This window comes from Dipodomys ordii, unplaced genomic scaffold (genome assembly GCF_000151885.1).
Source record: "Dipodomys ordii isolate 6190 unplaced genomic scaffold, Dord_2.0 Scaffold81, whole genome shotgun sequence".
NCBI lineage: Eukaryota > Metazoa > Chordata > Mammalia > Rodentia > Heteromyidae > Dipodomys > Dipodomys ordii.
In genome coordinates, this window is record NW_012267297.1 from 822,596 (window position 1) to 837,040 (window position 14,445).

Genomic DNA, 14,445 nt, shown 5'->3' on the forward strand with positions numbered 1-14,445 from the left:
CGGTCCTGGTGAATGGCCGCTGGTGGTTTTTTGGGTGGTACTGGGGTTTGAACTCAAGCCCTCCAGCTTGCTGGTCCAGTGTTCTTGGGCTTGGGCCTCGCCTCCCGCCCTGTCTCCAGCCATCTTGCACTAGTTTTCTGTGACTCCTAGCCACGCCGGTCATGGTGCTGGGCTGACCCTGACCGATTGCCGTGCGTGGCAGCAGGAAGATGTGCATCACCGGCTCTGTGCCGCGGTGGCTGGGTGGCCGTGGCAGCAGTGGCCCGGCCCCGCCTTCCAGGTGATGGCTCGGGAATCCCCTCATTCCTGTGTCCTCATCCCAGGTTCATGAAAACACCAGACGAAATCATGAGTGGCCGGACGGACCGGCTGGAGCACCTGGAGTCCCAGGAGCTGGATGAGCAGATGTTCCAGGAAGATGACTGCTGAGGGGGCCGAGGCCAGGCCATAGAAGCGACCGCTAACGGGGCCGCCAGGCCCCGGCTGGGCCAGGCCGCCGCCCGCCCCGACCAGAGCTCCGGCACAGTGGCCCGCTGGGCACAGCCAGCAGGGAAAGACCCAGCGTGGCGGGAACGCCTCCGCCTCCAAGCAGGAGGCCCCGGGCACCCCGGTCTCCCCCGGCGGAGGCGGCCCGGCCTCCCGAGGGCAGCCTCGCCTTCCCCGCAGCCTCCGTCTACAACTCCCTGACCCGTCTTCTCCGGTGGTGTTCTTTTTTCTTTCTGGTTTTCATTTTTTAAGAACTTGCGACATGAATTCTCATCGTTCATACAGGGGAAGACATCAGATCTTGTTTTCCTATGGAAATATATATTGATTTTATATATATCTATATATATATTATTTTTGCAAATCTTAGAGTACGGCCAGCTTAGCTGGTCAGAAAAGAGAATACTGCCGGAGGAGTGACTTCCTCCTTCTCCTGCTTGTGGTTTAGGTCTGCCCTGCTGGGACAAAGACCCAGCAAGTCCTGGTGGAGACGGGGAGAGAGGCTTTTAACAAGGATCTCGGGGAAGGAAAAGCCATTTCTCTCTCTGCCTTGCTCTCTCTCTCCTTCCTTCCTGCGTCCTCTCCCCCTCCCCCCTGCTGCTGTACTCTATACCTCTCCACAGAGCTCAGCTCGGTAGAGAATCGTGGAGTTTGTTGTCACCAAAACAGACCAGTGACTCGGATGTCTCATCAGAGGGAGGCGGCAAAGAGAGGCCACCATGGCCTGGGAAGATCAGCGCCCATCTGCGCCTGCCCAGGCTGTGTGGAAGGCCCGGGCCCCAGGCCTTAGCGCACAGAGACCGCAGAGGAGAAATAGAGAAAGACCACACAGGCCTAGCAGTCCAGAAACTGGGCAGAATTTTTCTGAAACAGATTATTCAGGTTAGTGGGAAGAAAAGCCCCTCCAGTTCATTCCAAAGGCTGCCTGGTATCACTTTCCATGGCCTTGTGGATTTTTTCCCCTCCTTACTTCAGTTCCCAGCCTTCTTTAAAGCTTCCTGGGAGCCACTGATCACAGTGTGTCTTGTTGGGGGGAAGGGGGACCCTGGAGTCCATTCCCACTTTGGGGTTTGTCGAGCCGGTGCAGACAGGAAGTTCCCCAGCGGCCTTGCTCTTTGCTCCCACGCATGCTGCACTCCAGAGGGCCATGCGCTCGCTTCTTCCTGTCTGTCGGCGGGCAGCGCCTCCTGCGGCCGGGCATGCAGCAGCTGCAGATCTTTTCTCTTCCCGGCTTCACCGCCTGTGGCTACTCTCCAGGTGAGGTCAGCGAAGCAGTGTGTGGAGCGTCGTCTCTAAATCCAGATCTGCCTTACAGCGCCCCCCTCACCCATCCCCCGCTCCCTCCGTGACACCCCGGGCTCACTTGAGTTCCACGAGCAACGGTTGGCAGAGCCCGGGCTGTGCTCACTGACAGTGGCCACCAGCCCCGCTGCAGGGAGATGCACGGTGGTCCAGAGACTGGACTTGAGCCAACTGGGGTTCTCGAGCCTGCTCTGCCCAGGCTGGCCACCAGACAGGTAGACGCACGTGGCCAGCCCACTCCTGCACCACGTGCTTCCCCGATCCACCCTCAGGAGGACAGGATGCTGCTTTCTGTGTGAAGGGTTTTGGTGATTGTATTCCAGCAGATCCCAGCCTTTCCAGAGTGTTCAGGGAACTGGGCATGGGTATTGGGAGGCAGAGGCAGGAAGATCAAGAGCTCAGGACTAGCTCAGAATAAGTAGATTCGTGCAAAAAAGCAAAAGGGATGGAGACACAGCTCAAGTGTGGTCAGGTGCTTGCCTAGTGCACACAAGGCCTTGGGTTCGACCCCAGAACTGCAGAGAGAGAAAAGTGTTGTGGTGATCCATGTCCAGCCTCTAAGATGGCCAGGGCACCGAGTCACATGGTGGGTAGAGGCCAGGAGCTTCTCCGAGGCCCCTGGACTCAAGAGCAGGCGCCATGCTGTTCTTCCTGCAAGCCAAGGCTCATTCTCGCCCTTCGCCACATAGAAGGCTGGGCCTCTGACACTCAGCACCGCAAGTGCGCTCTGGAGGGACGTCCCTCGCCCGGGAGTTCTGACTTGAAGCATCCTCTGAGGACGTGAGGCTGAGGGCCATCTTCAGGCCCTGTAGAGATGTCCCAGCCCCTCTTCGCTATGGACACCCCTTCGCCCATGCCACCCCCGTGGCACAGGGCCTGCCCTCTGCAGACCCTGACGAGTTCATAGCCACACGCGCCCACCACCCTGAGGGACTGGAGGACGGCCCCTGCGTTTTCCCTACAGGATCCTCTCACTGAGCAGAGAGGGGGCAACACGTCTGCCCCGGACCGCATGGAAGGCGTCAGCCATGGCAATCAGGAGAATGGCGACTCTCAGACTGCAGGCCGGCGCAGGAAGCGGGGCCAAGGCTGCTCTGCGGCCGGGGTCCCTGCCGGCCTCAGCTCCCCTGAGCCAGGGCTGGATCCAGTGGTGCTGGTGGTGGTTGGCAGGCGGGGTGTGCAGAGTGACACCGCTCTCTCAATCTTGACCCCAGACTAGGGAGCCTCCCATAAAGCAGCACCCCTAAAACCCACAACCTTTGAGGGTCCCCACTGGAAAAGAGGAGCCGCGGGCCAGTGGGTTTTTCTTCTTGTAAGAGTACTTTAGAATCCTCGATCCATGCCCTTTACAGCAGCGGCACCCGACGCAGCCCGCCCGGACCCAAGATAAAAGATTCAGGAAGTAGAGGAAAACAAAAGCAATCTCTTTGCCCAAGCATTCGGTGCTAGTTAGACCTGCCGTCCACTCAGCCAGCCGCTCCTCCTCTGACAGAGGCCTGGGGAGGGGCACGGGGCCCCATAATCCCACCCATCTAGCGCCCCCAAGGGCCACCTCCACCCTCAGCCTGTCTGCATCAACGCTGTACCACTGTAAGCCCCTGATCTCACTATGCCGAGAGAACATTCTTGAAGATTTCTCTCCGTGCCCACCGGCAAGCCAGGACGAATCTCAAAGGCTCTTTTGTTCTTTTTTTTTCTTTCTTTTTTTTTTTTTGGTTTAGTTTCTAATCTCTTGTTTATGAGGTGTGGGGTTTATAAGGGACTGAATCAAATGAATGTAACAAAAACAAAAACAAAAAAAATGCCTTTTCTCAGGGCCAGTGAGTTGCAAATAATTTTTAAAGAAAAGCCTATAATTACATCATCTCAATAAATTTTTTATAAAAAAGAAAAAAAGTTCAAGGTCCCAAGTGTCTGTCTAGTGACCAGAAGGCCAGTCCTGGCTCCTCTGAACAGAGATGGGGTCCAGGCTGCTATTGGGCAGCAGCCCTCAGGCCTGAGATGTCAGAACGGGGGGGGGGGACGGGGAGGGACCGGGACCCCAGGCCAGGAGGCCACCACACAGCCGGAATCCGCCCAGCGTTCCACGTCTCATGTCTCAGCCACACCAGCCAGCCCAGAGCTGGAGAAGGAAGATTACATGGGTTTTTAGCAAGCAGTCTGAAACAGAGGGTCTCAGGCGAGACAGTGTCTGAGAACTACTAATGGTCTTCCGCTAGTACGAGAAGTGCACACTGTCGGTGCACCCTTTGTGAACCGGCCCAGAGTGGGAAGCCTGGGGTCCCTAGGTCTGTCTGACATACAAAGGCTGCTGGCCTGCTCAGCCGAGGCACTGATGGAGTGGCGGGTGTAATGATGCTCACAGAGAGAGATAGAAACGCTGTTAGTCTCAACCACGCTTGCCACACACAGGCCCCAGTAAGCAGTCAGCTAGGAAGGTAGGAGCTGCGCCTAAAGGTGATTTGAATGGCAAACAGGCCCTTGCACCTGCTGGGCCCACCTGGTCTGGAAGGAAGAGGCAAGGGTGGGCCTCACCGGCCCTGGCCAGGGACTCCCTGGTCCCAGCTACCAGGGAGGTAGCAAGAGGAGGATGGAGGTCCAGGGTCAGGCCCAGAAGGAAAAAGCTAGGAGTGTCTAATCTGAAAAACAATGACTAATGCAAAAAGGACTGGGGTGTGGCTCAGCAGTAGAGACCAAGGATGAGGCCCTGGGTTCAACTCCAGTACTGCACATAAAGGGAGGAAGGGAGGGCAAGAATGGAAAGGCATCAACCCTAGCAACGTACACACACTGTTGTACACACACTGTCCGGCTGGCACTGGATTTCTGTCAGAGTATAGAATTAGGAGTGGGAAAGTCCATGAGAAAGCCCCAGAGCTGTAGACTCATCCTAACCAACCAACTACCACCTCTTCTGGATGCGTGCACTGGGAACCTAGCCAGCAAAAGCAGCCCCCGTCCAGCACTACTGGGAGACAAGAACCCCTTTCCCAGGCTGGGACCTGGGGTCCGCAAGCTCTCCCCCAGCCCCAGCCTCTTCCTCTAGTAAAATCAGCTCCAGCCAGCCGTTTGCATTGCTCCTTAGGCAAATCAGTCCAGACACACATGTCCGTGCGGCCGTGCCAACCGGCTCCAGCCGGGGCACTGTCCTGTCCCCTGCAGCCTCACTTTCTGATTCCCTGGATGAGGAGAAACAACACGGGAAAATCCAGCAGAGTCAGTGCCCCAAAAAACAAACCATTTGCATTTCAACATCAAGTTGAGTCTGGGTGGAGCCTGTTTAAGTCAAGCAAACATCAGGAGAAGCCCAGTTCTCACCACCCCGTTTGGACATGGTGTCCATGCACACACACAGGGCTATAAACCAGGCCTTTCCTGTGCCAGTGACGACGATCTGGCACCAAAAATCATAGTTTTACAAAGCATGAGGCTGAGCATACACAACGCTACAGTACGGGCTCCGGTGTGCAGCTGTAACCCCTGCTGGCTGAGAGACAAATGACACCGTGGAGTTTTGATTTTTTATTTCTCTCTTTTTTTTTTTTTTGGTCAGTCGTGGGGCCTGAACTCGGGGCCTGGGCACTGTCCCTCAGCTCTTCAGCTCAAGGCAAGCGCTCTACCACTTGAGCCACAGAGCCACTTCCCGGTTTTCTGGTAGTTTATTGGAGATCAGAGTCTCACAGACTTTCCTGCCCGGGCTGGCTTTGAACTGGATCTCAGCCTCCTGAGTAGCTAGGATGACAGACGTGAGCCACTGGCGCCTGGCTAGCACATGCCTTTTTTAAGTTATACGTTTTTGGAAAGGGCTTTTAGCTCTATTATAATTTCTTTTTAGATAGTCATATGTGTTAAGTTTTCATCTTTCAGACGTATGTATTCTCTGAGCCAGATGACCACAGATTTTCTCTAATTCCATATCTTTTATTTATCATCATCATCACTTCTATTATTGGCAGCACTAGGCTTTGAGCTCAGGGCTGGCATTTGCTGGGCATGACCTCTGCCCTCACCCCAGACCTCCATGCCTTTCTGCTTTAGCTTACTCTTGCACTTTCTTTGCTTGGGGCCAGGGCCTGGACTGGAATCCTCCCACCTGGGTAGCTGGAAAAACAGCTGTGCACCACCATGCCCAGACTGTTAGTTGAGACGAGCTCTGGCTAACTCTTGTCCAGGCTGCCCTCCACCCTCCACCTCTGCTGTGGGTATCAATAGTGTCTGGCCCCCATCACCCCACACCTATGATCCATGAATGAGGGAGCAGGTCCGTCACCCCACATACCCATGGCCCGTGAACGAGGGAGCGACATCGCATACAGACTCCTACCTCCAAGTTTGTGCTTTCTTGCTCAGGTCCTGGGCTCCTCGTACGGCACCCGTGGCCTGGCACCGGGGAACCCGCCAGATGGATGTTGGCTGGACTTTGGGTCCAGGGGCGCTGCCCCCCACACACACTTGGAGGGGTGGTGGCCAGGCGTGAGCCCAGGGTCCCCTTATTTTCCACCCAGGCTAGAGGTGTATGAGTCAAAGCTGGGAGACCGCTGTGAGGTGGGATGGGGTGGAGTCCAAGGCCCGGGGTGGCGTCCCTGGGCTCCCAGATTCTAGGAGATCGGGAGGGTTGTAGTTCAAGACCAGCCCAGGCCACAAGTGAGCTGAGACTCCTCCCCCAAGTACAAGCACCGAGCAGGTGTGTGTGGGGGATCCCCCCAGCTGTGATCTCCCAGGCCAGGCAAGGAGGCCCACAGAGCCTGGCCATCCTCCCTTTATGGAGTGAGGGCCAGGACCCCCTCCCTCCACCCCTGCCAGCTCTGCAGGCCCTCACATCTGCTCCAAAGCAAGTGCCAGGCGACTTCGTGATGGATGGATGATAATTGAGCCTCTATCTGAGGGACGAATAATTAAGTTTCTTATTCAATGGAGGCAGAAACCTCTAGCGGCACAGGTGGAGGCCAGCAGTGACCGGAGAGCGCGCATCCTGAACTCAGAGTCATCCCAGAAGTCAGGCTGTCTGCAAGCCCGAGAGGAGTCCCCAGACTCTCACCTTCCCACACAAAGCCAGCAAAACCAGCCGGCGCCCGCAGCTCACGCCTGTCATCCCAGCCACTCAGGAGGCTGAGATCTGAGGATCGAGGTTCAAAGCCAGCCTGGGCAGGAAAGTCCTTGAGACTCTGATCTCCAATGAACCACCAAAAAACTGGAAATGGTGCTGTGGCTCAAGTGGTAGAGCGCCAGCCCTGAGCAAAGAAGTTCAGGGACAGAGCCCAAGTTCAAGCACCAGGACAATAATAATGATAAGAATAGCCAGGCGCCAGTGGCTCACACCTGTAATCCCAGCTAATCAGGAGGCTGAGATCTGAGAATCACAGTTCAAAGCCAACCCTAGGCAGGAAAGTTGTGAAACTCTTACTTTCAGTAAACCACCAAAAAACCGGAAGTGGCGCTGTAGCTCAAGTGTAGAGCACTAGCCTTGAGCTGAAGAGCTGAGGGACAGCACTCAGGCCCAGAGTTCAAGCCCCACAACCGACTAAATAATAATAATAATAAATCAGTAAAATGGGCATGATGGGACTGAGTCACCAGGGAGATGCCACATGCAGCAAATGAGGGAGGAAGGCACAGGAGAGGAATGGACAGGTGGACAGGAGACCCTGAACCCAGGAGTACGGGCAGGTGCTAGAGGGCGGGCCTGGCACTGGTGAGGCCCTGGTCCATCCTCTGCACCGGGAAACATGAGCATTCTCACATTACCAGGATTGGAGTGACGGGAGGGAGGGAGGGTTGAGGAGGGAGGAGGAAGGAGGCATCCCTCTAGCCAGGGACAGGGCTGACCGGGCATGGCCCTGGCTAGTGCTGATGACCACTCCAGCCCTGGCGGGGGAAGCGGCCCCAGGGCCTTGCCACTGCTGGGAACCTCCAAACCCACAGCGTCGACATTCTCCAGAACGCAAGGCCAACAGAGATCTGCGGGAAGGTGGCAGGTTTGAGACCAGCTAGGGCCACACGCAGGGTCCTGCAGGGGTGGGAGCCGAGAGGGGTGCTCCAAGCCTGCCTCAGCCAATCATGAGCCAGAGACACACATCTTGCCAGAATTAACCAGGCTGTGGTCCCGGACGCCCAGCCCCACGCAGAGGAAAACAGCTGTGGCTCTGGGGGCTCTAATTACAGCCCCATCCCCTCCCCCCCCCCCCCCCCCCGTCCCCCTCCCCCCAACCCTCCCCCCCACCAGCCCCTCCTTCCTGCGGCTGCTTTGTTAAGGGAGAGGCTCTGTGCGTCCATCTTGAAGCTGAGCTTCAGGACAGGTCCAGGATGGAAGCATCGCCGCCCACTCTGCAGAAGACGGCGGCGAGGTGGTCTCGTCCAAAACGAAGCTCAGGCTGGGCCATTTGCCAAGGCCACAAACCCAGTCAATGGTGGAAATAGAAAAAAAGATGGCTTCTTGGCAGGGAGTGGGTGCTGACATTGAGACTCGAACTCAGGGCCTGGGCGCTGTCCCTGAGCTCTTCAGCTCAAGGCTGGTGCTTCTACCACCTGAGCCACAGCTTCACTTCCGGTTTTCCGGTGGTTCACTGGAGATCAGAGTCTCACGGACTTTCCTGCCTGGGCTGGCTTTGAACCACGATCCTCAGATCTCAGGCGGGAGCCACCAGTGTCCACCTCCGATGACTTTTTAGCTGTGGTTCTGGGTGACAGCACCAGCGTCAGATGACCCACGAGTCAGGAAACTGGGGTCAGGGGCAGCCGCCATCTAGAAAAGCCTGGCGGTGATTTCTGATGGGTGCTGAGAGTGGAGCGGCACCTGTGCGTCTCCGCCAGCGGGGAGGGGGGACGGTGGCCGGATGGTGGCCGGGTAGCTGCCCAGGTTCGTTCGGTACCAGGCAGCCTGTTCCTGAGAACAGAAAGTCCTCTCTTGTCCTAGAGGTGACCCAGCGCCCAGCCCGGCCACCAGGAGGGACAGCAGGCCAGCCTCAGAACCCAGCTCTGGAGGCCCCATCTTTGATACAAGCCCAGCCCACACTGGTCCACAGCGACACCTCGCCACAGGCCAGGAGTGTGGCCACAGCCAAGCTTCAGCCGGTCGTCCCCGGCCTGGGTGACAACGGGGGGGGGGGGAATCTTGTGGTCAGCCCATGCTGAAACCCTTCACCTAAGATCACAGCAAACCAATTGTGGCCATGAGACTCCATTTTTCTCAAGCCCGCGTGCTCTGTGCACCTGCATGGGGGACAGAGACAGCTCCCTGCATGCCTGGAGGCCCAGCCTCCACCCGCAGGCCTCCCCCCCCGGCCCCCCCCCCCCCCCCCGGCTGCCTCTCCCCCGCTGCTTCTCCCTCCGCGTTCGAGCGCGGGCTGTGGTTTCTTTTTATTTTAATCCTAGCATCTCTGCTTGGAGCAGATTCCTGGTTTGACTTCAGCGCTGGCTGCCGTGGTCTGGCTCCGGGCCTTGGTGGAGCGGCTCCCCCCCCCCAGGAGGGGAGGGGGGAGGGGGAGGGAAGGGGTGGGATGGGGAGGGAAGGGGCGGGGTGGGGAGGGCAGCCTCTGAGCTGTGATCCCCAGCCGGGCCACAGAACCACTGGGAATCAGTTCTAGGTCTGTCCGGTGATGTAAACTGAGCAACGGCAGCTGGAGGACCCAACACAGCTCCCAGACAAAGCCATGTTTGGGGGAACCCCGCCCTGTCCTCCCAGGACAATGTGGGGGGGGCGGGGGGGAGCCAGCTCAACCTCCACAAACAGGAAACTGCCACCCCACCAGAGGAAGAAGGAAAAGGGAAAAAGGAAGCTTCCAGATTCCTGTTCCCAGTCCCCCCCCCGCCCCTCCCCCTGAAGATTTTTGCTGAAGGAAGTTTGAACCCAAGTCACCAGTTTTCCTTTGTTACACAAAGCAAAGCAAATGAAGAGGAGAGGAGACAGGAAAGGTTCCCAGAGTGGGGGGGGGGGGGGAGGACATGGGGGAGAAGGGGATGGGGGGAGGGCACATAGTTCTGCACACACCCCCCAATCCCACAGCAGGGAAAGATGACAAACGCACATTAACACCAGTCCCTTCCGATTCTTACCCATCAGCACTTTTGTGACCCATTCTAGAGTCTTCTGAAACCTTTGTCACACAGTAACCAACTCAAAACCTCACAGCAGCCCTGCAGACCGCGTGACACTGCCCTCCTGGGCACAGAGGGGTTGACCATCTTGTTTGAGGTCACACAGCTCATGAGGCTCAGGATTTGAACACAGGCCCTACCCTGAGCTCCCTCGGCCTGTCTACTCACGCAGGGTCAGCAGACCACAAGACCCGAGACTCGAAGAATCCAGGACTCGCGCCACCTTCCTGAGAGCATTGCCCCGCGCCCCAGCTCCTCAAAGTTGGGGTGTGCACACTGCACATCCCGGACCCCCGATGTCGGGGTATCTGTGTAAGCGCAGGCCTGTCAATTACATTGCTTCGGAGTCAGGCCAGAAGTGAGGAGAACGCGGGGGCCGGACCCCACACCCAGACTCCCACTCGCCCCGCAAATGGCACCAAGGAGTCTGGGAACACAGAACTGAGAGAAACAGGCAGGAAACGGAGCCAGCACCAATCACACCGGGCTGAACACAGCCCGAGGCTTTGCCTCATCCCCGGGTGTCGGGGTGCGGGATCTGATGCAGCCACGCTCAGAGCCTCCTGCTGCGAGCAAGCGCAGCCCACACTGACCAGCCCCACCTCCGTCCCTGGACATAACCTCACCTCCTCCCCGCTATAAAAGTAATGCAGTCACGCTGTCATCCCAGCTACTCAGGAGGCTGAGATCTGAGGATCACGGTTCAAGGCCAGCCTGGGCAGAAAAGTCTATGAGACTCTGATCTCCAAGGAACCATCAGAAAACCGGAAGTGGCGCTGTGGCTCAAGTGGTAGAGGGCCAGCCTTGAGTGAAAGAGCTCAGGGACAGCACCCAGGCCCTGAGTTTGAATCTCAGTGTCACCAAAACAAGAAGTAGGGAGGCCAGATCATCACCAGCCCACCATGACTGACACGGGGTGGGCAGAAGTCTGTCCAGGCGCACACGTGCATGGCCAGCTCTCGTGATACTTTCACGGCCACGCTTGGCATGTTCGGTCAGTATTTCCCATTTCCTAAAACCCTCCGAAGTATCACTCCAAACTGAGAGATAGCTAACCACTCATTTAACCATTTCCCTGACACACGGCGTTTGATTTTCAATGGTTCACTTACAATGGGGCCGGGGGCGTGGCTGAGCGGTAGCGCCCCTGCCTAGCATGCACAAGGACGCCCCGGGTTTGATTCTTTGGTGCCACATAATCAAACCAAAACAGTGATCGGGGCTGTGTTTTTCACCACGGGACAATTTCCTTCGCCCACCAAGACACAAGGGCGTCACCGCCTTAAGCTTTGCGTTTCCCTTGTGCAGCCGTTGTGTTGGACCAGGGGAACGGAGGGCCGGGCGGAGGGCACGTGTGCGGCTCGCAGAGGAGCCCGCCAGGTGCACACGCTCACCCCGGCCCCTCCGAGACGCCAGGGCCAGTGCCTGCCGAGGCCCAGCCCTTGGAGATCCTTCTGGAAGGCAGGGGAACTCCGTAGCAAAGCCAGCCAGCCCCTGCAGGGGAACGGTCCCGGCGTGGCAGCCCAGTGAGCCACGGCTCAAGCCAGGACCCAGACAGGACCGGGAGGAAGCGGAGGGGGCGAGAGCCAAGGAGGCACCCAGGGGCCGCACTTCCTTCTTCCCTCTCCGCTTCCTCCTCTTCTTCCTTCTTGTCTTCTTTCTCTCCCTTCTCTTCCCTCCCCTCCTCTCCTCCCCAGGTGACACAGCCCAGAGCCCATTTTGGCACCAGAAGAATGAGCTCTTTCCCCTCAGCCTGCTTCCTCCAGGGCCCCCCCCAACTTCCCAGATGAGACCACCACACGCGCTTATCCAGAGCCAGAAGCCCAACAGCGGAGGCCGCTGGAGCCCCCGTCCCGCCCCGTCCCCCTCCGCCCCTCGGAGGGCAGCGCGGGGCCAGGCCCAGCCTGGCGAGGCCCAGGCCCGGGAAGCCACAGAGAACCCCATGGGGCAGCCACGTGCCGTGGCCTCAGCATGGACTCTTGTCCGCCGACCCTCTGTCCAGACCCGAAGCCAGTGCTCCTGCCAAGTCCCGGGCCGCAGCAGTGCCCAGTCGGCAGGGAGCTGGTGACACCGCGGCTGTATAGACAGCGGCGCCCCGCCAGGCCGCCAGGCCGCCTATGCCCTCCACATCCAGGAAGGCCGAAGCTGGCCACGTCGGTTAAATCCGTGGATGAGCAAGAGCTCACCTTGTCCAGAGGACGGGGGGGGGGGGGAGTGGTCAGCCCTCATACCCAGTACAGCTCAGTGAACAGCGATCTATAGAATTAGAACACAAGCCAGGCACTGGTGGCTCACGCCTGTCATCCCAGCTACTCAGGAGGCTGAGATCTGAGGATCACGGTTCAAGGCCAGCCCGGGCAGGAAAATCTGTGAGATTCTTATCTCCAATAAACCATTAGAAAACCATCAGTGGTGCTGTGGCTCAAGAGGTAGCACACTAGCCTGGAGCTGAAGAACTGAGGGACAGCGCCCAGGCTCAGAGTTCAGGCCCCACAAGCAATCAAAAAGAAAAAAAAAGAACAAAGCAACAGCCTGAGCCATAGCTCAGGGGGTAGAGCGCCAGCCAATGAGCAAAAGCAAATGTCAGACAGTGAATTCAAGTCCCAGTCTCAGAAAAAAAAGAGAGAGTGAGAACAAAGCAATAGATGAGATACATATTTTTTCCCCAGAATTTTGTCATGGAAGAACAAAATATATATTTTTTTTCTTCAAAGAAAACTTAAGGGCCAGAGATTGAAATACATGCAAAGCTTATTTTTAGTGCCCTTTACAGATATAAAGCCATGCTGTTTGGGAACAAAAAAAATGCATTATGTATAACTTGTTTCACTCAGAAAGTTACCATGTTTTTTGTGTATTGATATATTTAGGCAGTGAGAGATCTGAAGAGAAGAAAAGTTTTCCTGATTTCTTTCCCGGTTACTTTCTAGAATGAGAGTTGGAAAAAAAAAAGTCCTTGGTAGAAAAACTTTTCAGAATCTTTAAAAGAAAAACAACTCACAGATTTTTAGATTCGTTCCTCCCCTCTTCCCTGCCTCCCCCCACCCCCGCCCAATCCAGGCTCCTGGCCCTCAGGTCACCACCGGGCTCTCTGCATCTGTCGGTGTCTGATCGGAGATCGATGGCCCAGCCAGTGCCAGGACTCGCAGGGAATGTCAGAGTCCACGCCAGAGATGCCATGGCAGAGATCTGCTCCTCCCACTGCCTCCTGGGCCAAGAGTTCCAACCACGCCACACCATACAAGCCTTTGAGGTCCACACCACCATGCACTGACCTGTCACGGGTGACCTTAAAACTATTAGTGAACCCCAAGGACAGCCTCAGCCAGGGGAGGCCACCGGACCCGGAGGCTGCACACCTGAACCCTGGCTGTATACCCAACCCCCAGCCATGCACCTGACCCCCGGCCGCATGCCCGACCCCCCACCCACACGCCTGACCCCCACCTGCACACCCGACGCCAGGCCACACACTCAAACCCAGGGCGCACACCCGGCCACCAGAGGCTGCACACCCGAATCCAGGCCGCACACCTGACCCCAGGCCACACCCCAGGTCACACACCCAACCCCAAGCCGCACACCCAACCCCAGGCTGCACACCTGATCCAGGGCCGCACACCCAACCCCAGGCTGCACACCTGATCCAGGGCCGCACACCCAACCCCAGGCTGCACACCTGATCCAGGGCCGCACCCCCAGCCACAGAGCCCAAGCTGCACAGTGTGTGTGGCTGACAGCTCCTCCCCAGAGTTCAGCTGGCCATTCACTCAGGGCGGGAAGGGCTCCCGTACTCCTGGTGCTGACATGAACCCATCATGGCCGCGCCCCTTGGCCACCTGGAGGGCAGGGTCTCCGCGCAGACACAGAGCTGGGAGGGGGGTGTCGCTTTATCTGTGACTCGGGAATCTGCGGGGGCCTGGGGCAGGCCAGACCCATCAGCCCGCAGGCAATGCCCAGGCCCGCAGCCCTCGCCATTGTTGACCGGCAGGGTGTGCACCCCGGGCCTCCACTTGGTGGGTCTGCCCAGAACAGCCCCTCCCCGCTTCCTCACGAAGGACAGGGTGCAATCTTACCAGAAATCACCTGTCAGGGCGGTGGTAGCGCACTCACCTCGCATGCATGAGACCCTGGGTTCGATTCCTCAGCACCCCATAAGCAGAAAAAAGCCGGAAGTGGCGCCGTGGCTCAAGTGGTAGAGCGCTAGCCTGGAGCTGAAGAGCTGAGGGACGGCGCCCAGGCCCTGAGTTCAGGCCCCACGGATGCAATAAACAAAACAAAAATCACCTGTCAATCACCTCCCTGTGAGTCAGCCGCGCACTTCCCTCAGACAGTGAGACTTTCCCGGCTCTGAGGTCACTTCCTCATACGCTGAGGTCACTTCCTGAGCCGCCTGGTCCCGCCTCCCTCAGACAGTGGGCGGTTCCCCTGGCTCTGAGGTCACTTCCTTATCTGCTGAGGTCACTTCCGTCCTCATCCGTGGAGGTCCCGCCTCCCGCCTTTCCTATATAATCCCTCAACCACAAGTTTCCTCCCTCCCCTCCCCTCCCCTCCCCTCCCCTC

General features: G+C 57.7%; 1 protein-coding gene across 1 annotated transcript in view; it reads left to right on the forward strand.

Moving 5' to 3' along the window:
- The window catches only part of Etv6 (ets variant 6), a 53,353-nt gene extending 50,220 nt beyond the window's left edge, over positions 1–3,133 (forward strand). The window contains exon 8 of the mRNA XM_013025034.1: positions 324–3,133. Within this exon, the coding sequence (XP_012880488.1) occupies positions 324–429 (106 nt within the window). The 3' untranslated portion in view covers positions 430–3,133. The remainder of the gene's footprint in view (positions 1–323) is intronic.
- Positions 3,134–14,445: the final 11,312 nt, after the last annotated feature.